Source organism: Oculina patagonica, chromosome 8 (assembly GCF_052425735.1).
Source record: "Oculina patagonica isolate OP01 chromosome 8, crgOcupat, whole genome shotgun sequence".
NCBI lineage: Eukaryota > Metazoa > Cnidaria > Anthozoa > Scleractinia > Oculinidae > Oculina > Oculina patagonica.
Window position 1 is genome coordinate 20,066,858 of NC_135765.1, and position 23,256 is coordinate 20,090,113.

Sequence of the window (23,256 nt, forward strand, 5' to 3'; positions counted from 1 at the left end):
ACTTTGGTTAAAAAAATAAGCTACAGTTGGATCAGTGTCTTTTTCATGCACAAGATCTACCAAAATTATGTAAGACATTTGTGAAACGTCATCGCTTCTGCATGCATTGCGTGCCATTAATTATTATAGTCTTGCATGTAGTCACCTTCAGTATTTCTTTTTTACAGAGTCAAGTGCAGTACAAGGTCATATTTCCTGAAAATATTTACCATATTCTCTCAATTAAATGCCCCTGGTGTTTATTTCAAACTTAGCCTGGTTTATTTGACTCCTGCAGTTTTTTTCGTTATTTTTGGAGATACCATAGGCAAATGACAAAGGATTGTGCAAAAAGGCTAGTGTAGCAGAGAAAAAGTTATCTTAATTTGCTAGAGGCAAGTTATAAAAAAAAATCAAAGAGCTCTTGGAGCCACGACTGAATTTTTTTCACCAAGTTTTAATGTTTGGTTTTCATGCCTTGAATATATATGAGCAGTAGGTGATTCAAACATTTCTTTTATGCAATTAAAAAAGCAGAAACGAGGAAACATACGTGACCTTTAGATAATTTGCAGTTTAGTTCAACCCACAATGTCTATTACATTGATATAGGATATATTTGTCTTGCATCACTTAGCCTGTCGGATAAGCTCAATTGAGAAGGTGCCAGTATGTAGTGCACAATGCTGTAACTTCAAATCCCAGCTGGGTCAGGTTTTCTTTTTCTTTTTTACCCCGTAATCACTTACTCACTCATACCCATTACGCCTAAGTGGCATGCAGGGCAGCAACGTGCTCCCACCACATCTGGCGGTCCCTTGCCATGACTTGATGCCCTCCCAGGTCTTCCCCATCTCCTTTATTTCCTTCTCAATAGTCGCCCAAAGATCACATGGCGACGGATGGTTTACCCCGTAATAAGCATATATGAATATATCAGAACATATAGACTGATTCAGGGAAAAATGTACTTGTGCTGTTACATCTGAAAAGCTTTTCATTTTCTTGGGAACAAGCAGCCACGCACTCGATTTTTGCCAGCACTCTAGTTTCTAGATAGAACCATCGTTAACAAAGCTTATGTGAAACCCGATTTAGTTTTCGAACGCTCCTTCATGTACGACGTTAGCTCTACAGATAGACGGAAAAGTCAAAGGTCGATTAATGGCTCTCAATGTCCACTTTTTTGGTGGTCGATAACTTTCTCCATGTAATTGTCAGCCACATTTTTGTTTCTTTGTTTCTTTATACGGCCGCCTTGCTACACTATTTCCACTATTATATCTGCTGGTCAGCGGAGTTGCAAAAAATGGTCACAGATGATGGACCAACCAACCATGCAAGTGAAGCTGGCTAGCCACTAAACTTCCTGAATTAAAAATTCAGTCGCAAAAACGGGAGAATATGAAGTGAAAACGGGAGACCGAAAACGACCCCCAAAATCAGGGTTTCAGGCCAAAATGGGAGGGTTGGAATCTTTGACAATGCCACAGATTTTGTGCCCAATTACAGACTGGAATTTCTAATGGTTCCAGAACGAATCCAGTAACTGCGTTTGGGGTAGTTAGACCATTCTTGTAAACTTTCATTGCACTTACTGTGCTGCTAAGTTTACTTTCTGTTGCCTTTACTAACTGTCTCTGGGTTTCCAGGGAGGCGCATTTTGTAATACTTTTTAAAACTGCAAAATCCAAGAGTGTCAGATCTAGAACTGGATTTGGCATTATTTATTAAAGTTATTGGCATGTGATTGCTACTTAAATAATTGTTTTTTAGATCCTTTACACACTGAATAAGTTTGGGAAAAGGAGGGGCACTTTGTGCCCATGTCATACCCTTCAGTAATCTACACTCATAGTTTTCAGGTGTCAACTCAATTTATGCAAAAATGATGGGTATGTCCAAGATTGAATGTAAGTATTATTACACAAGCTCTTCAAATTTGACCGGGTACTTTGGCATTTTTATGCTAGTACCTCGTACAGTATTTGGTAGAATTATGCCTGTTTTGCTGAACGTTTTTGAGGTAGGGAACTTTGTGATGCCTACCATAAGTAGTTCAGTCAATCCTGGACATATCTGAAAATTGAACTACAATGCATAGTTTTATAAATTTGATTGATTGAGTGATTGTCAATGAACACATCATAATAAATCTGGATCACACACTTAGATTTGACATTCATGTTACAGCTAAAGCTGAGCCAGTGGATGATAACTACTGATTTTTTTTTAATGAAAAGAGTTTTGCCACTGCACCTGACAAAACAAATTAATAAACACCATTTTTTAAACTTTTTGGTTATTATTTAGTTAAACATCTTGGAGTAAACCTTATACATTTCAAGCTGTAGATAAATTTAAACTTCAAAATACGCAGCTTATGGTCACATAGTACGAAATAACACTGGCCATGCTGGTGAGCAAGCTATGCACTGGGACATACAAAATAACACTGGCCATGCTGGTGAGCAAGCTATGCACTGGGACATACAAAACAAAGAAAAGTCAAGTATAACTACTGGTTGAAGTTTTTGTCTGTTGCAGAGGCTTTATGCCTTATATAATCAATTAATGACTGATTGTTTATAGCTTTTTTCATACAGCTAAAGTTGTGACAAAGAATTGAAACTGGATTGTTATACTGTGCAGTGTTCATCTGAGTGCATTCTGAATCTTGATCTGTAATGTGCTTCATTTAAACAAGTTCATATTTACTGGAATGCTGGATATTGCTTGCCAAACAACAAGACAAAGCCACACCAATAAGCTGAAAATAAGAACAACATCAATTATTATGATACTGGTATTACATTTTGTCACCAAAAAAAATTAAATTACAGAGGTGTTCTTATAATAACAATGTGGTCAAAAAAATAACTGGCGTATGAAGATCATTCAAACCTGTAAGGTCATCCAAAAAACAAAATCAAAAAATATAGCAAATACTGGAAGCAGTAATTAGTTGAAATTAGATCAAGCGTCACAAGTTATTATGGGAGGTGTGGTTGCCTAATGGTTAGTGCACAGGACTCTGGATCGAGCGGGGTCCGCTTAATTGAATCAGCAGAAATAAAAGGCCAAATGAGGGACAAAGCAAAGAAAAAATAATTGACAGCGAGAGCGGAATTGACAAGAAGCATGTGTTGATTGCTTGAATTGATAACAGTGATAAATGGACATGAGTATACAGTCAACTCTCTCTAAGACGGACACCTTCGGGACCGGCCGCAGCTGTCCGTCTTAGAGCGGTGTCCGCCTTATAGAGAGTGGAGGTAACATGACACCAGTAATTCTGAGATAATATAAAGCTAAACCTTTGCACAATGCAACAAACCTTTGCTAACTGTAACAAGACTTAAATTGAGAGCTTATACAAACTGTAATACTGTAAGTAAAAAAAGGCCTCTTAAGTGTCCATACAGTAAGCAGAGAAGTAATCCGTTAAAGGGTCATTGTCTGCAGTTAGTAAGTTTGGTATACACGTATCTTTAGGGCGCGGAAGTTTGGAAGTAAAATCGTTAATAAAACCTGATAAAAAAAACATCTCAAGTGTCTGTTAATGATTCCAAAGTGTCCGTTGTCTGTCTTTAAAGGGAGTTTGGTTACAGTAAAATGACTGAAAAACAGCAGGGACCATCACCAGGTGTCCGTCTTATGAAGGTGTCCATTAAGAGAGAGTTGACTGTAAACCTTTTCTTTTGTACACGCTTTCCCTCTGTTCAGTTGCGAATTTTTTTTCCAATTTGTTCCGACTTCTTAAAATGAAACACAGGACAGTGTTAAGCACACGTAAACAAACCTGCATGCGCAATTTGGAGCTGTTTCGATAATGTTCAATTTAGGCAAAAATTCTAGGGGCCGTTCTTGTCCGGATCTCTTCAATTGTAAAGAACAGCTCCCTGTAACCGACTGTCGGTCGACTGTTGGCCACAAGGTTACCGACAGTCTACCGACTTTTACTGTAAAATAGAGCAGTAAACACAGGAGTAAACCCGATGCAGAAAGCGATTAAAGCAGATAAACATTGTATTTCATTCAGTAGTACATCAACTATGGTACTTACTAAAAACAACAGACTCTTTGCCGAGATTTTCTTTTATACACAGTTCAATTTGTAATAAATATATCACCTGGGTAATTTTCAGTCCACTGGGCAAGCATTGAAATCATGTTTGAAGATGATTTTATACAAATTAGGCAAAAACTGTGTAAAATACACGCACTTGCTAAATTTGCCCTAGAATGCTTTGCGTAGTTGGCCGACATCATAGCCCATATCGTAGCCGAAACCTGGGGGCAGGTTGTCGGCCGACAGACGACTGACAGTCGACCAACAAATGGCCAACAGATGGCCGACAGATGGATGACAAACGGCCGTTTGTCGGCCGACAGACAACTGACAGTCAACCAACAGTCGGTAAGGGGGAGTTGTTCTTCACAATTACCAAATTTTGACCAGATTTTGTTAACAGTAAACCTTGATTTCACACTAAACTAAAGAAAATGTTATTTATACACAAACTTTGTTCTGAATGACATGAAATAAAACAAAATACCTGAAAAACTGCAATCCCCAAAGCTACACCGCCAATAATTAATAACTTGTCTTCAAAGAAAGTGACTGCAGCATTGTAACAGCCCTAACGATGACAAAGTAAAGTTATAAATAAAATTAGTTAACCTAAGAAAATGTGACATGACAGGACATAGTTACATGCTTCACCATCAGGTGCATAATAAGCTACTTTGCACACTAAGTGTTCCTGACAAAAGAAATTAATAGCACCATAATGCACTGAGGGTCTCAACTGATGAGAGAGTTAGTTGTTAACAATTTATAGGTGTCAACAACTATCGGTACTTGATATAGAGTTTGCATACACCAGAGGCTAAGATATTCTGAACTTTGATGTAAGCTATAAGGGGCTGCTGGCTTACATTTACTGTGCATGACACTAAAGCTGCTGCAAGAAAACTAATGCCAGATTGGGTTATACATTTTTGCCCCCAGGTTCAGGTTCGTATAATATTTTCGTGTATTCAAAAAAATCTTGATTTGTCTAAAGTGGGCATGGAAGTGGTATCGGGAGTTGTGCAGAATGCCCGCAAGTGGGTAACGGGAGGTTTGATAGATGCCTGTAAAAATTTGCTTGTCAAACATTGATTAAAGTTTATCTCTAAGCTTGAAGTTTCATTCGAGACCTATTTTTGTGGTTTCTGGCTCTTTTAGCAAAGCCAGTACCATTATGCTGACCGCAGTCTGTAAGTAAGTAAGTAAGTCAGTAATTTTTTTTATTTGTATAACTGCTGACTGAAACGTACTGAAAATGTATGGGACATTGCAGGCTCGTTGTCCCATGTCCAAACAAAGAAAATGGCGTCTGTTGTAGGCCCTTTCAAGGCAATGTTTTTCTCCGTTAAAGATTAAAAGACATCTTTTGAAGTCTAAAATCGAAGGAAATGAATCTGAAGAATACTCAACGGTAGAAAAAAGTGGACATTGAGGTCTTAAAGTCTTCGTTCGTGGGACGTTTGTCAAGGAGCAACACACACTTCACGAATATTTAACCCAAACTACGAACTTGAAATGGAGTTTTCAGGACTTGCACGCACAGCTAAACGCAATATTTGCACTAGACACTTAGAAAAAGAAAATAAGATAAAAGAAAATGTTAAAAACAACAACAAAAAAGAAAAGAAAAAAAAACGGCAGGTGGTGGAGTCAAACCCGGGGTCGAACGCATCAGGTGCGACCGTACTAACCACAAGACTACCAGTTGACTTGAAATAAAATCGGAGAAATTTTAAGTATAAATTGTGTTTATTAGAGTACTGCATTGTAGGTTAAACGAAATGAAGACCCGCGAAACATTTTTTAACGTTTTTTGACATGTTTTCAATGTTTATAAGGTATTTTTGGTCCAAATCGCGAAAATAAAACACCTGCAAATACTGTCTCGTCAAAATCGTGAAATTAAGTACCGTACTGAAATTGCGAAATTAAGTACAAATGTATTTCCGTATGCAAAATTAAGTACAAATAAGGTACTCTCCAATAAACCTAAAGATACAACTCCTCTCTCATCATTGTCATTCTTATTTACTGCAGACAGTAACCACATGTCCTCTTAAAGGGCTTTTATTTTCACATGGTCTGGAGGCCGAAAGTTACACAATGTATTTGTCTATGAAGGAGAATAGTCAGAGCGTAAGTCTGAACATTTCTCTGGTTAGCTTGTTACAAGTAGCTCTCACTTGCTGGATTGATAGACTCAATCTGAAATTGTGATATGTTAGACACAAATCTCTGGAAGACTCAGTCTACAACTAAGATTTGTTTGAGGAGTCAATTTAAGAGTTTTGGAGTATTAAAACATATAATAATATTTGCAGAGAAGTGAGAAAATCCAGCATTTCATTCAAAGAATATTTTGACATATAAGTGGACTGTCTTCATTTTACAATGAATCGAAAATGAAAGATACAGAGTTCATTTGTCCAAGAACAAGTACAAACATATCTACAAATTTGTCCACAATTTACTATAAGACTCAGTCCAAAACCACGATTTGCCAGGCACAATCTACTTAAATGGACAAAAAACTTGATCAGTCCACCACTGGACAATTTGCTAGACGAAATACAGCATACAAAATAGATTAAATGGGAGGTGACAAATTTTTTCAGCACTATATTCGACTCAGCTGTCAAGTTGGTCATTCTTGCTTGGGCTTCCAGTAGGGCCGTAACTAGCAAGAGGCAAGACGAGGGTCTTGCCTTGTCTAACTTTTTACCCAAAATTAAAAACAAAATATGTTTTCTTAGGAAAATAATCCCCAGTTGAACAAGATTTATTTTTTCTCAAGGAACACCTGAGGTGTTCCTTGAGAAAAGGAACTCTCTCTCTGAAAGAGATTCATAGCTTCTAGAATTCAAAATTTTCTGGAGGGCATGCCCACAGAACCCACTAGCAAGATCTTGCCTCATCTATGGCAAAGGTCAGGTTACGGCCCTGTCCAGCCTGAAAATATTGAAAACTGTTGGGCTCAAATGTTCACTTTATACGTTTGGCTACTGCTAAAGCTTATCCTCACTGAGATCACTCAATACAGCAAAAGACACCAAAATGTTGCCTTAAGGTGGCTAGTACCAGTTTTCAGGTTTTTGACTGTGCAACCTTTGAAAGAAAATGGCCAAAAAATCAATAAAAGATCGTAACAAAATTTTTGTATGATTAAATTACCCATTGTGTTGTTGATCCAAAATATCAATAATTACGTCATCAGTGGTTACCATGGCAATGATAGCCAATGATTTTTAGGACCCTTTTTCAGCTTTCGGTGCTTATATCTTGAAAACTAACTCGATGACCCCCATTTTTTTCTCTTGATAACTTTTGGCATCTGAAAAAGAAACTGTATAATTATTTTAAAAAATTTCAACGAAGCGGATTTTTTGCAAATGCAAAAAAGGGCAATTTGTAAGTAATTAAAAATTCCTTTCGTAGAACCTTTTTAGATTTTTTTCTGACGTTTCCTTTACAAAAAAGGAAAATATTAGGCCAATAAAAAATAGGGGTCATCGGGTTAGTTAAAGCCTTTGCTTGCTAAAGCCTTCGCGAATTCGATAATTCCAACGCGCGTTTCCGCGCACTTCAAAATTTCGATTTTAAAAGTTTGGCATTTACTCATGTTCAGTTCTGACTACCGCTGATCTTTGCGGGCACATACGCGCGCAACACGCGTGGACTTCCCCTCGCTTTGTCTGCGAAACTTTTCGGCTCAGGATTTCATGGGATTTAGCCAGTTTCAGTTGGCGCCAGTTGTGCCTCTTAGGTCTTACTTTAAAGTATTTCACTTTCTGAATAATCATGTGTTTGACAGCGAACTCAAATAAGCTGAAAAGAAAAAAGTGGAATTGACTCACGATCTCCCACAAGATCGATCGTAGCACATGCGAATTTGCTTTTGTAACTCGAGCAGTGAGATCCAAAAAACATTTTGACTGACGAAAATTAAGTTTACTTAAAATGTTCTTGTTGAAACAACTTCAGTTGAACATGGAATTTTTTCTTAAATTGAAGAAAACCAACCTTGCGCTGGGCATTTTACAATAACATCGAAAGCTGTGTCTTAAACAATGGCTGGGGGAGCTGTTTTTTCCGAATACAAAGGGGCGTTAGGCAAGGTTGCCCTCTTTCGCCTTATCTATTTATATTATCTGCTGAAATCTTAGCTAAAGCAATCAGATCGAACAAGAGCATAAAAGGAATACATGTAAACAACTCAGAAATCAAAATAAGCCAGTACGCAGACGGCACAACCTTCATTCTGAACGGCACTAGGGAGTCATTATCTGCCACACTTAGGACGATCGAAACTTTTGGAAGTATGTCTGGTCTCAGACTTAACAGCAAAAAGACCAAAGCTCTTTGGATTGGATCAATGGTGGGAAATAAGGAAAAACTTTTTCCTGAGAAGAACTTTAAATGGCCAGAAAAGAAAGTTAAGGCCCTCGGCGTCTGGCTTTCTACTGATCCTAGCATCACATTAAACATAAATTATAGGGAAAAAACGGACAAAATTAGAAACATTTTAAGCAATTGGAAATATCGCCGGCTAACGTTACTCGGCAAAATCCAAGTAATCAAAAGTCTAGCAGCATCTCAACTTACGTACATTCTAGCCCCTTTGGCGACAAATCATAAAATCATCAAAGAAGTAAACGATCTGTTCTACAGCTTCCTTTGGGACAATAAGGGTGATAAGATTAAGCGAAGTGTCATGATAAACGACTATAAAAACGGGGTTTTAAAAATGGTTGACATTGTTTCTTTTACCAAATCGCTCAAGACTGTTTGGATTAAAAAATATCTTGACGACTCTAACCGCGGAAAATGGAAAGAATTTTTTGAACTTGAACTTGGGAAGTATGGCGGCAAACTAATCTTCAGATGAAACTTACATAAACGTGACATTTCAAAGTCGATATCGGTCCAAGACCCTTTTCTACAAGAAATTTTAGAAATATGGTCAGGGCTAACTTTGATGACAAAATCAAAACCGAGCAGCAATTTCTGGAACAACACATATGGCATAATTCACTAATTAGAATCGAAAACAGACCGGTTTTCTACAAACATCTTTTCCTACATGGAATTACTAAGGTAGGCCAGTTAATGACGGACTCGCGCAGTTTTCTCCCTCTTGCAGATCTTATCAGCACTTACAATATACGAATACAACCTATAAAGTATCTAGGCCTTATTTCTGCCATTCGGCACCATTTCAACTCTAACTGTCTTGGCAAAGAACCTTGTAGCATAGAAAATCCCGATACCTTTTCCGAGACTTTTATTAAGAACGATAAAGCGAACAGAGTTGTATACCAGAAGCTCCTCTCTTCCAAAAGAACCGCACCTTTAAGATGCCAAGAGAAATGGAACGACAGTATTAAATCTGATGAAAGATGTTCTGCTGACTGGACTAGTGCCTATTGTCTGGCAGCTAGTTGCACAAAAAGCACAAAACTCGTAAACTTCCAATTCAGATTTCTTCATCGTATTCTACCAACGAACCTTTTCCTAACAAAAATTGATATAAAGCTGGACCCAAACTGCTCTTTTTGTACCAACCATCCCGAAAACCTGATCCACCTGTTCTGGAACTGTACAATAGTAGCAACCTTTTGGGAAACTTTGACTGAAAAACTTAAACAGGTCAACCTAATAACGATAGACTATCCAAAACACGCCGCCATATATCTGGGTCTGAGACCAGACACCACCAAGTTTTCACTTCAATTAAATTTCTGCTTTCTTCTGGCAAGACATTATATATGGAGCAGCAGAGTCAACAAGAAGATCCCGGTTTTAACAACTTTTCTTGTGTCCCTTAAATCGCAGTTTCATATAGAGTCCAACAACCTAGATACTACCTCTAAGAAATGGAATCTTTTACTTCCACTTCTCGACATTACGTAGTCTTTTTTGCCAAAAAAAAAAAAAAAAAAAAAACTCCCTCGTATATTAACCTTCTGCGAACCAAGGCCAAAGTGCATTTGAGAGATAGATATACTTTTTTTGTTTTATATTACTTATCATTAATCTTTCAGAATTTTTGAATAACTTCGCTTTGACAGTGGCTGTTTTGACAGTGTAATAAATTGTAACATGACGTGACATCATCATTACACATGACGTACATCAACAGATAGATTTTCAAACATACTTTACATCCTCTAAGTTTCTTTGTGATTGCTTTAATATTCTGGAAGGTACGGAGGGGGGGGGGGTCAGGGGTGGTTACAAGGTGTGAGACAGTGAGGCATGCAATCTAATCTGGTTAGCCTAAATAGCACTTCAGTAAGCCTAAAAGGTACCAGCACTACAGTAATCCTTAATAGCGGAGCTCCACAGCGGCCCGAAGGGCCGCAGAGCGGAGCCCCATACCCATAGAAAATTCACAGAAATAGGAAATCATGAACTTGAGTTTTCATGGTCATCATGGCTAGCGGCATGGCTCGCGGGCGCGTACGTCGTACGACGTACGGTGTTGCGCACTTCAGAAATAGATAAACCCTCATCTATTTGTTACTGGGCATCCAAGTTATGGTCAATTGACAGCTGTCAATACAAGGTATCTGCTGGCCAGTATCACGTGATCATATCGCGGGCTCAGGTGTATAACTCATCGAGATAACACGTTTTTATAAAGTTGACCGCTGACCGAAAAATGGTTTTTCTATTGGATTGCGGGCTCATTAACTATTTTTTATGCCTACGGTCAGTGAATTCAGATATTTTAATAAAGGGCAAAGTAAATTACCGGGGAGCTCCGCTTTTAGGCTTGGCTAAATCTATTTAATAGTGCTACTGTTAGCCTACAGTAAGCTTGTAGTGAGCTTTTTTATTTGGACATTAGGGATTTGTGCCTCACATGCCTCGCTGCCTTGCCTTGCATGTCTTGCTGCTTTGCACATTTACACAATATTTTATTTAATTATTTTAACAAAACTAAATATTGAGTTAATAAATAACTCTTAAAAAAATCTAAGGGAATTTCGGATTCCTTGTTTTCTTTTCTTAATCATCACTAATAATTAAAAGGATTTTCATAGAAAATATAGATAAAATATTATATTCAAATGTAGGAGTTCTATTACTATAGGATCCTAAAAAATAGAAAGGAATTACTTAGGAAATATAGCAAGGCTAGGATGCATGTTAATTTGCTGTCCTTTTCTCATTTTGTATTATAGTATAATTGTGGTGGACCTGAATCAGGAAATACCTTAGAATAGACTGTATCAGGGTGGCTTGTGACATTTATGTTACAGTTAGCTTCAGTTTTAGCACAGCAAGATTCTGGCACTGAAGTATTTTCCATTTCTTCTGTAGTCCATTTCTTATAAAACCAGTCTGTATAGTTTTGACTTCCACAACATTCCAGCTGAATAAAAAAAATGAGGCAATAAGAAGTGTCAAAGAGATATGTTATGTACTGTATCACACATCTTAATTACATCTGACTGTATAACAGTAGTATTCTGGAATGGCCAACAGTGAACAGATAACTTTCTAATTGAACTTAATTTAGTAAATATATAATAATAGGTTACTACAAGCTAAATCTGGATCCCATACGATGTATGTATGTTCCATCACTGACAAATGGTATGGTTTTCACCATTTTGGTCACTCAAAATAGGATATGTGTTGCCACTTACAATCTTGGCCAAGCTCCTTGGGAAACTTAACATAATACTGACCATTGTCACTTGACAACTTTTTCAAAGTGGGAAGTCATTATTCAAAGTTCCTTTGGCTTGGGTAGATCAACATCAACACTATGTGTGCAGCCTGGCAGGGGTATAGAGGGAAAGGTGAAGACAAAGACCATTCATATGCATTTTGTAGGCAAAATAGTGGATTGCAGGTTTAAATGGCTTTGACTTGCTGATTTTAATAGAAAAGGTATACGTTTGGTGTGTTCAGTCTACAATATACCCCACATAAAATTCCTATAATTCTTATAAGTACCCCATCCCCTAGGAGAATGCAAGAAACTCTCAAAGCTGTGATATAAAAGTGTTTGTGACAGTGATTGCTGAAGAAGTGGTTTTTGAACACCTCTACCGTATTTAATCGATTAAGCGCCCAACCTTGAATAAGCGCCCACCCTGAAGGTAGGAAAAGTTAATAAGCGCCCAGCCTCGAATAAGCGCCCACCCCTCACCCTTCAAGAAACTAAAGTCCACAAGAGGAGTATTGATTATTGAAAGTGACTAAGTACTACTAAAGAGACTTACCTCATGACCGAGTTTTCTTACTATTTTTCAAAAACTTTCAATGAACAGTCAAAATTTTGCTTTGTTTTGTTACAAAAATAGACTTCTTTTTTTTGAAAATCAGGAAAATGTAATAAGCGCCCAGCCTCGAATAAGCGCCCACTCTCAAGGTCCAAAAATTTAATAAGCGCCCAGGGCGCTTAATCGAATAAATACGGTATTTTATTTTGTTGCAAATTCTACATGTTAAATACACAGTAATGAACTGGATCAATATCTGGATGTCAAGCATTCTTAAACAGTGTTTCTAAACAAGGGTTTTAAGTAAAAACCCAATCAAAAGTTTATCACCCAAAGGCTAGAGAAGCTCACTGAAATTCACTTTTTGGGTAAAAATGGTTTGCTTTTAATAATGTTGTTATGACACTTTGACCTGACTGGTTATTAATATGAATGTGAGGTATAATTAGAAGAACACCCACGAAAACAGAAGACAGATTTAACTTCGAAATTATGTCAGAGGAGCGTCTACAAAACATGACTTAACTAAGTTGAAAGCAAAAATCCCCCAATTTGCATAAATTAAAATGCCATCCGAGCGCACGGGAAATTTTACAAATATGAGACCATATGACGTTGTGTCACGCAACCTAGCTCCGAAATTATCCTTTAAGGTAATTCAATTTCATTTCATTGTCATCAATATTTTGTTTTTGAAACAAACCAGCGTATTTTGAGAAAAATACGCTGACAAATTTTTTCATGCACATAAATGCATGTAAAAAATAATGCGTCAGTGGAAATCCAGCATATGTCCTGGGGATCAGGGGGCCATGGTTTCAATTGACTGGGGTCTGGTGCACTACTTAAGGGACGGACCATTTTTTTTTAGGGTGGGGGGGGGGGGTGCAGATTTCCTGGGCAATATATTATTTTTCACCTTCACATTGTGCAAAAAATTTCTGTTAAGATTTTTCTTTTTTAAGCTGTTTTTTTCTGTGCAGGAATTTTTTTTGGTAATTGCCCCCCCTTCCCTTTGCAGATAATTTTGGATCTATGTTGTGTGACACAATGTCAGAGATAAAGTAACTGTCAAATTTCTTGTGCACTCGGATGGCATTTTAGTTTATGAAAAGAGGAGCGCTTTTTGCTTCACCTTAGTTTTGTTTCACAGGGTCTTTGTTTTAGACCAGTGGGTCTTCGTTTTAGACAAGTGGGTCTTCGTTTTAGTATTTATTCCCTTCCATGCATCCTGACTTCCATTCTCCATTGGGCAGAAGTGTGACAGGAAGTGGCCTTAAAGGAAAAGGGGGGAAGGTGTCCTACAGGGCCGTTTGATCATCCAATAAAAGAACAGCAGTAGCACTCTCCAAACTTTTCATTATCTGGATGTCAAGCAGTCTTCAACTAAAGAAAACCATGGGTTCACTCAATACCAATACTAATAGCTTCAATTTACTTTTAACTGCAGTCCATCCCAAGCTTGTTTGAAGCCATCCTCTTTGTAGTGATACAGTGAACTATTCAGTCCCTCACTAAACCCACTTTTAATCTAAAAAATATGAAACAAATATTAAATGAGGTGATAGATATTGGAACATAATCAGAATCAGATTTTAGTTTTTTTTTATAACTGCCTAGGTTCAGGTGCTGTTTGTTCTTCTCAGTGTCAAAGCAGCAAGAAAGACCCAAATACACAATACTTCCCTCTCTCCATTCTCTCCCTTATACAAGAGGTTCAACTGTAGAAGTATAAAACTGGTATAAAAAAAATTTCAAATTTTAACCACAACTTAAAATTAAAATTTAATACTAGATACCTTGTGTCTGAAAACATAGCCAGTTATAGAACCCCCAAGCTCAACCAGGAAAAGAAAGCCAAGAATCACTGCAAACTAAAAAACAGAAACATTAAACATAATCATTTACTATAAGTGGAAACTCCACCAGTTTAAAATAAGCCTTGTTTCTTGTTCATTCATTATTATTAACTGGGAAAATTCCAAGTTGTGGCGAGGAGGGCCTATTTCACTTGTTTGTTTCCTGTTAAATATTTTTATTTAAGAAAAAAATAAATATTAAATACCGGTAAATAATTAAATTAATTAATTAATAAATTAATGTAAAGAGATTGTGACACAATCACAATGACAGAAAATGTGCTGGCTGCTTGTCTTGATTTTACTTGTGAGATTCTTTCCGGAAAATTGCACAGCAATACATGGATTTTTAATTCATTCTTCACCTTTTTCTGCATTTCAAAAATTTGATTTTGTCACAAAAATGTTTACTTTAATTATTTCAATCATTTTCTGGAAGAAAAAGCAGGGTCCAGACAGGGAGTCCAGGTTTTGTACTTACCCATTTAAAATAACCTACTGTAGGTGATACAAGTCACAGTGTTTATTTTGGACCCTGAGCTGTTCTTTTTGGTTGAAAAGGTTGACAAAATTGATTAAACTAAATTACTAATGTCACTGACTATTGTGACTATGATGTTCAAAGATTTTCTTACTGTTTTGAGCATGCAACCTTGCTCCTTAAGAGCTCCACAGCAACCAAGGAAACCAATGATTGTAACAATAACTCCAGCACCAATCAGTACATAGCATGCTGTGGAGTAATCATGGCTTGATAAATTCATGTAATCACTGAACTGAATACGTGCCCAGATCCCCACACCAAGAAGGCCAAGTCCTGTGAGCTGAAAGATTAAATTATATATTAGAGTTGCCACCCCCAGCCCTGCCATCACCCTGTAGGAATAAAATAAATGTACAGGCTGTCTCAATAACATTGCGCAGATCAGTTTATGTTATACACTGGAACTCTCTTGAACATCACATGTTTCTTTCTGCAGATGGATTCCTCTAGGCTCCATGGCGCCAAGTTAAAACCGCAAATTAATAAAGTTAGACTTTGGGATGTCACAGTAGTTCATATGAAAGACTTTTCAAGAAAAGGACAGATGTGAAATGGCAGCCCCGTTTTGTAGGAAAATTTGACCTTATATCTCATAATCTGAAAATTGGATTTATCGATCTGTGTTATAGGTGGTTTTATTATTGAAAGCAAAACAACTACCATCAATGTCCCCTATTACTTGCAAAAAAACCCAAACAAATGTATCAAGTTTACCGTAATACATGTAGATGTACCTTTTTGAACAAAACAAAAGTGTCATGTTACATACATACATGCATACATGTACATGTAAGAGAAAAAAGTGTCATGTAAAATTCATCTAACAGAAGGGAAAACGTCTAACTGAAATTCAAACTCACATAACAGGGACATATTTGGAAATTTTGTATCTAAGCCTAATGTTGCGTGTGCTTTTTAATGCAGTAGGATTCTTGTAGAATCTGTAGTGCCAGTACCCATGTAAAAAAACAACCGGGATCTTGGTGGGATCTTGCCGGCAAGACGGGACCGGGATCCCGCCGTAATTCTTGAAAAGAATAAAAATCCCGGCGGCCATAAACCCGGCAGGATGCCGGCCAGGATTCCTGGCGGAAAAAGAAATTCCCGGCGGTCATAATCCTGCCGGGAACCTTGAAATCTTGCCAAGATTCCCGGTGAATGATCTTGCCGGGAACTTGCCAAGATTCGCGGCAGGAAGCAAACTTCCTGGCGGCCATAATCTTGCCGAGAATCTCGCCAAGATCTTGGCCTGAAGAGAAATTCCCGGCAGCCAAAATCTTCATAAGATTCATGTCAAGAATCCCGGCAAGACTTTTGTTTACCGACAATTTCTTTCTCGAAGAGATTCATGACAGGAATTGTGGCATTTATTTACAGCGTAAATCAAATAGTGACAAACTAATGAAAACCATAGTAAACATAACATATCTTGGCGTTTCGCATACTGACAAAACAAACTCACTGGTTCTGTATCAAAACAACATATCATTTATTTACAGAAGCTTATAGAAAAAGATGGCCACAGTTATGCTACCAAGCACACATATTTCTCAATGGTTGCACAAGCCGGAGAGCATGAGCTTTAGGGCCGAATCGCACTAGCGGACAAGTTTTAAATGTCATAACATTTTTAACAAAAAAAAATTGTCGCGACAATTCAGAGACATTTTGAAGAAAACAAAAGGTGTAATTAGCTCTGATGCTGTGTAGCATCTTTTTTAGCTCTGCACGTGCTTCTGCCATCCCTGTACATTTCAAAGGCATGGAACTCTTTTAAAAATCGTTAAAATAAGAGAGCTTAGTATGGCTGGATGGACAGCTGTCCCTCCAATCCACACTAAGCTCTCTTATTTTAGCAATTTCTAAAAGTGAACCATACCTATGCGTTTAAACCAATAACTCTCAAATTTGGTTGAGTTACTAATTTTTGGATGCTTTTTCAGATGACGGGCCCAGTTTTTCAGTGCAATCGATATTGAATATTCGTACCCAGCCCCCTGCTCGTTTTGAACATGGCTAATACAATGTTAAGCATCAAGTTCACGTCTCAAGGATCAACAGGTGCAACTTCGCATTGAATGGTGCTTACTCAAAATGTCTATCTTCTTCCACTGTTCTAATTTTGCAGTTTTAAAAAAAAAACGCAGTTCAGCTGTAGCTCAGTCAACAAGTCCATGACAAATCCCACAAGATGGCACTGTCGAATTAACAAGCTGTCACTCGAATTAACAACAAATTCCAGTAGTTTCCACAGAGGAGCTTTTCCCTGAAGTATGGTCGATTATAAACTCAAGTTAATAACAAAAGCAGCCAAAAAACACATTTTTCCAGCCCTGATTGTGAAAAGAAAGCACTCCAACTTCACCAACTCAAAATAAATTTTTTTCTCTGCCCGAGGGATGGCGTGTACAATGTCCCACGTGACCTAAGGCAGCCAATCGAAACGCTCAGTTCATGACACCTTGCGGGAAAAGGCGGGAATATTCTTGGGACACGTTCACCGTGTGGTCTACGGGAAGGTAAATAAGCTCTAAAAATATAAATCTCATTCTGATAGCCTCTTCGGAGCCACAATTAAAATAGCATCTAGATGATTTTTTCAATTAAATTTTTTTCGACATTTTAAAAATCAAACTGGTTTAATTGCTACTTTCATTAGTACATTAAGTGTATTTCATCAATATACACCATGACTTGTGTTCCGACCACAGCATAATACTTAATTAATTTGTGAGAATTTCAAAGCATCTTTGGCGGGAAATTCTACCCAGGAGGATCCTAACAGGACGTCTATCTTGCCATTATCCCGGTCTCGGCAAGATTCTTGGAGGGATCCCAATGTGCCGGGAATTTTTTCCCGTTCGGGATCGCAGCGGGATATCGCTATCTTGGCGGGATCCTGGTCTCTTTTTTACACGGGTAGTCATGTTACATATCTTGCATAAAAAGTAAAAGTATCATGTTTGCTGAATTCAAAATAATGAATGTTAACATAATGGCACTACATGATTCTAATGATTAGAAACTTCCTTGACTAAAAAATTGTACGCAAGTGTCATCAGCCACCTGTGTGACGTTTCAGTAAAGGAATTCTCCCGGATATAGGTTGTTACGGTATGCATTTTCATCTAGGGGTAAGTATTTTTCTGACAACATACTGGTACTACGATTCCCAGTTGAGTGCGACGCGAACAAAGTTTGGTGACGAGGTTTCAACATAACAACGGCATTGTTGTCAAGGGCAAACTTCTCTGTTTCCATTGGTAACTGTCGTAAACAGGTACTGACCACCATTGTTCTTTTATACAAGAATGACCTCTAGGGAAACAGAGCAATTTTTTGATTGGCTAATTTCGATCCAAGATGGCGTCATGCAGTTTTAATTGAGCAATTTTGTGATTGGCTAATTTTTTGAAATTTCAATCCGAAATGGTGTTAGCTTTTGTCAGCTTTTCGAAGAGCCAAATATTCCTCATTTCAGTGCGCGAATTATTCATTTTGCACTTGAGAAAGATATATTATTTAAAGCTGAAGGAATTCTTAAAGCTGCTAGAAAATCCCTAGAGTTGGATAATGATTTAATTTCAGTTGAACATGCAGTAACTCTAACCGTAACAATGAAGGTAAAGTGACGCACGTTGAACATAACGTCAACTCTCAACACAGATCTGTTACCGTCGATATAAAACAGCTAAGGCATAATATATTTCGTTATTTGTTTCTTTTATCTTTGTCTCTGTGTATATTTTTTTTATTTGAAAGTGTAATAAAGTGTTGCTGACGATATTTGTAGTGTTTGTGTTTATTTAAGCATCGACATTGTCGAGCAAGACAGTTACAAAAACAAATTTGTTACCAATGGTAACAGAGAAGTTTGCCCTTGACAACAATGCCGTTGTTATGTTGAAATCTCGTCACCAAACTTTGTTCGCGTCGCACTCAACTGGAAATCGTAGTAGTCTATTGAAGTATTTAGGCAGCAGGTGTGATGACCACTACATCATCAAAACAGATACGATGGCAGAGAGTTGTTTGATGTATAGGTGGTACTGGGCAATATCAAATTAACAAATTGACATCAGTTTTTTATGCGCCTGTCCTGTAATATTGATGATAAACTGCATCATAACATTGTCAAACTTTGACAATGTTATGACGCAATTAATTTATCATCAATAACATGACAGACGCATAAAAAAACTGATGTTAAGTTGTTTTTACAATAACAAAAAGCCAAAACTGTTTTTTTAAACGAAGGTTATTTTCAGTCTCAGGTTGCAATGGTTTCATAAGTTTTAACCGATAAATTTTAGATGATCTAGTTAAATTTGTGGTATACACCATTTTAATAAGTCGAGACACCATTTTGAATATTTAACTTTCCGCGAATGACGTTGTTAATGAAATACTCATCTGCACCTCAACATATTAAAATGAAGTATCTACCACTGTAATAAGCCGAGGTGTCATTTTGAATATTTTATTAATGACGTCATTCGCCGAAAAATAAAAATTCAAAATGGCCCCTCGACATATTAAAAGGGTGTATAATTCTCACCTCATCAAGTATATATGTACAAATCAGTGCTGAAAAGTTTGACAAAACCTTCACTGAATGCGTCAGCAACGCGTTTTATGCTTCTGTACTCTTATTGACAATACAAATTAACCAATCGGAAGGAAGGTTATGCCGACTTAGATAGCTTTCCCATGTCATAATTTTTAAATTTTTATACTGTCACACCCAAATTACTGTTTGTATTTTTATCTAGTTTTTATCTATTTTATCTGTTTTCATTTTTTATTGATAATATATTTGTAGTAGTATTAACTTTTATTCTAGGGGAGGGCCACAGGTTTTTCAGTTTTTAACTGTAATGTGTAACCCTCATTAAATAAAGTTGTTATTATTATTATTATTAATCGGTGGGCGAGAATTCGCTCAGTTTTTGTAAAACACACAGTTTCTGTGTGTGACTAAAGCATTTCATGGAAACAGTGAAATTACCCGCAGGTACCATTACATACATGTACAGCAACTCACTGCCATCAACACACCTGATTAGTCATCAGCGGCAAGAGATGTTTGCATTTTCTTTTATCTTAAACTTTTATCTGAATGGCGACTGAACATTTCACTGCAGTGCATTACAGACAGTGATACAACAAAACAAATAAAACTCATGGCATTGTTACGTTAATGCCAAACAAGATCGCTCCCCTATGTTTCCATATCCCCTGACAACTGGGAAAATGTCAACCCATAACTCGAACTCAAAATTTCTAACTCAAACTCATAAATTCGATACACTCTACGCACCGAAACAAAGTTCCAAAACATTTGGTAGGGGTATTTTCCCTCGCCATTTGAGCACCAATCATAGACTAGATAGAGAGCTGCACTTGTTTCCAAAATCCATTACTTGCAAAAAGTAATTTTGACAGAAAGTAATTTTGGCAGCTTGAAATTTGGCACCCCACAGTCACAGAAAAGTTTGCGCCAAAATAACGTCATTTGATGTATTTTACTGCAGGGGAAACAAGTCAAGCTCTTGCACTTTGTGCTAGTTGTTCGCGCTTTTGTGCTCACTCTCATGCTTCATGCTCTGTGTGCTCGACTCGTAGGCAAGTCTACTGAGTACTTTATTCTTCAGGTATGTCACTGACTTCAGTCTCTTCCTTTTCCGCCAAATAAAACTGATATCAAGTCGATTTGGGTTTTAATTTTTGTATTCATTTTTTCAGCAAATAAAATCCATGGAACTTGTTTACAATATTCGTTGTTAAATTTGTTTGCTTTTATTTGCTTCAAGACCTATTACTTTGTTATTGGACTTCCTTTCGCTAGAAACAGACAGGAAATCTTTGTGTTGTTTCGGAAAACAGTTTCATAGCAAAAATTAACGACCAAAAGCTTTTTCAACTTGTAGTGTCAGAAAAAGTTTTTCGCTTGTGGGAACATAGCGGGCCATCCCAAGCAGTCAAGTTGGCTTCATCTTGACGGCTCGGGTAGCCAATCAGAGTATGAGATTCGCTTCCGCTTGGCCACTCACGGAGCTAGTCATATAATACAAGTTTATGCTGTGTTACCATTACCATTATTGAGAGGTAACAGTAAATCGGCTAGAAGGGAGAAGAAGACCAGCTGCAGGTTGACCAAAAACAACACGGAGGAGGATGGATGAAGATGAAAGGCAAACAGCTAAGTGGCAGTCGTGGGCGAATGTCAGAGCCCTTGCAGCAAATCGAAGTAGGTGGAAAGAGAATGTCAAAGCCTTATGTGATTATAGCATGAAGAGATATAATACAGTCGAATCCCGATAACTCGAACCTTCAAGGGAAATTGTAGAAGGTTCGAGATATCGAGAGTTCGAGTTATCGAGGGTAAAATTAGTAAGAAAATGGCCTGAAGGGGAATCGAAAAAGGTTCGAGTTAGCGGGAGTTCGAGTTGCTGAGGGTTCGAGTTATCGGGATTCAACTGTAGTAGGGAACAGTGAATAGGCTGGCCTCGAGCATTAGGCTAATATAAGGGGTGGTGAATGGTCTTTCGAAAAATGCATGTCTCGCAAAATGTTAGCCAAATTTCAGGGGTCTTGTAGTCTCGAACTCTTCTTTGACGCCTTCTCGGAGTCTCAATTTCTTTTGCAAGGCTACAAAGGTCTCGGGTTCGCAGAAAAGATATATGTCTCGCCGTCTCGCATTTACCATTCGACACCTATAATATACCTGCCAACTTTTTCTGGATCAAAGGCGAGATTGTTTTTCTGAGAGTGCCAGGATTCCCGAACACGACCCGACCTGTCCGAAAATTTCCGAAGCCGTCCGAAGTATATATTCCGAAGACGTTCCGAAAGTATCCCGGTTCCAGTCCCAGGGCGTGTTTTGCTTAACATGACAATGTTTCCAATGCATAGTATAGTCATTTACTCACTTTACACGGAGTTTTTGTTTCTTGCATTGGTTTGAGTTGACATTTTTCTGGAAAGTGTGTCACTTATGGTTGTAACTCACATTTTTCGACTAGGCGTGAGAAATTGGTTCGTAAGCGTGAGTTGGCGTGAGATCTAAATTTTCAACTCGCAGGCGTGAGAGTTGGCAGGTATAGGCTAACCTGTGTGCCAGTCAGCAGGTTTGCAGGCTGCATTTGTCATACACTGCCTTTCAGATTACCTTTACCAATTGATCATTGATTGCACAATTAATGCCAGTCCATGCCAATTAACTACCAGGAAGTCGGTTTCCATCGATTGATTTTCTGACCTTCGATTTCATCGATAGTTCAAGTACTGGTTTCATTCCAGCAACTATAGTTAATAAATCCGCAGTAATTCAACACAAAAGAGGTTTAAATACAATGAAGTTCAGTCGACACGAATGTTCAAAACGATTCGGTTGTTGACAGTAGAAGAAAGTCAAGTACATATACGTTCAAGACGTCGACTGCAACAGCTCCATATAAGACGAGTTTTGAAAGAACTTGGAACGCTTGCTATGTAGCAGCGCAGGAAAGGTTTGGCTCGCATCGTATTTCAAGGGAAGCCTCAACATAAAAAAAAAACTTGACTTTATCGGATTGTGTTTCTACAGATGAAAATGTAAATCAAAATACAAATTATCTACATACTACAAGTATAAGCTGACTATAAGCTTCTTTACTTACCCAAAACAGCCCATTAAAGACGAACAACATACAGCGAACACACTGCATACAAGGTCCAAGTTTTCCTTCCGCAGCCATCACGCCGAGTATATATAAATTTATCGATATGTAGACGTATTATTTCTACACAGCACTTAAGCTTACGTTAATTAATGATTTTTTTGAAGGCAAGATTAGACTTTCACCCGAAATTCGATTTGATCACAAGAACACAACCAAATTTGTAATCGCTCAGCAGGCTCTGAGCAAGCAAGCCGATGTTTAGAAGATTGGGTCCAAGGATAGCGGGGGACAAAGTGGGGAGCTAGGGTAGGGAGGGAGGTTCTAACGTATGTTTTGAGTAGCATTCCTTTTGAGAAAGAAAACTAGAACAAAACATTCTAGAAAACATGTCAATTTATTTTCTATCAAAGTTCCATATAAGCGGCTGATAATTTGAAACTTTTGTGTGTTCGAAAATATCATACCCTGTTCTCTCACAGGCAGCCCAAGCTTACGATATTAACCACAATCCAACTCCATTCCTAAGGTTGTATGGAAATGAAACCATTTTGTTTTACAATATATAAACTCAAACGTTGTATGAATAAAATTGACTTACCCTGTTGCCAAGGGGGGGGGGGTACTCCGGATTTCAAATGACGGGGATAATCGAATGGGGGCAAAAAATCAATTACCAAAAATATCCCCAAGGCTTAATAATTTGAACATAACCCAAGTTAATCCTTAGATCAAAAGTTGACCCCACAAAAATCAACAGCAAAACGCGTTTGTTTGTACTTTATTCGCTGAACTATGCAGCCAAGGCACTACCACAAATCTTTTGATTAATATTTGCCAAATTTTCCCACCCAATAAAATCCCGGAATCAAAAATTTCAAACCCAAAAAAATCCTTCGAT

The 23,256-nt window shown here is 37.7% G+C and overlaps 1 protein-coding gene across 2 annotated transcripts; it reads right to left on the minus strand.

The window, feature by feature from the left end:
- Positions 1–694: 694 nt before the first annotated feature.
- Positions 695–22,607, minus strand: LOC144662189 (tetraspanin-7-like). Of its 2 annotated transcripts, XR_013572413.1 has the most exons (8): positions 22,356–22,607; positions 14,786–14,974; positions 14,091–14,165; positions 13,730–13,822; positions 11,274–11,432; positions 4,539–4,622; positions 2,434–2,749; positions 695–2,386 (listed from the first exon to the last, which is right to left on the minus strand). XR_013572413.1 is itself a non-coding variant. In XM_078522949.1 (7 exons), the coding sequence occupies exons 1-7, from the start codon at positions 22,431–22,433 to the stop codon at positions 2,678–2,680; spliced, it is 750 nt and encodes a 249-aa protein (XP_078379075.1). In that variant the 5' UTR covers positions 22,434–22,607; the 3' UTR covers positions 695–2,677. The 2 variants fall into 2 exon arrangements, 1 of the variants encoding a protein (XP_078379075.1); XM_078522949.1 differs by having other exon boundaries at positions 695–2,749.
- Positions 22,608–23,256: the final 649 nt, after the last annotated feature.

Bases quoted from the DNA above. Each gene is read 5' to 3' on its own strand.
- LOC144662189 (XM_078522949.1), bottom strand. From the start codon at position 22,433: ATGGCTGCGGAAGGAAAACTTGGACCTTGTATGCAGTGTGTTCGCTGT. The intron at 14,975-22,355 runs GTAAGTAAAGAA...TTAATCTTTCAG, and splicing joins TCTTTAATGGGCTGTTTTGG to CTCACAGGACTTGGCCTTCT. The intron at 14,166-14,785 runs GTAAGAAAATCT...TCTGTTTTTTAG, and splicing joins AAGGTTGCATGCTCAAAACA to TTTGCAGTGATTCTTGGCTT.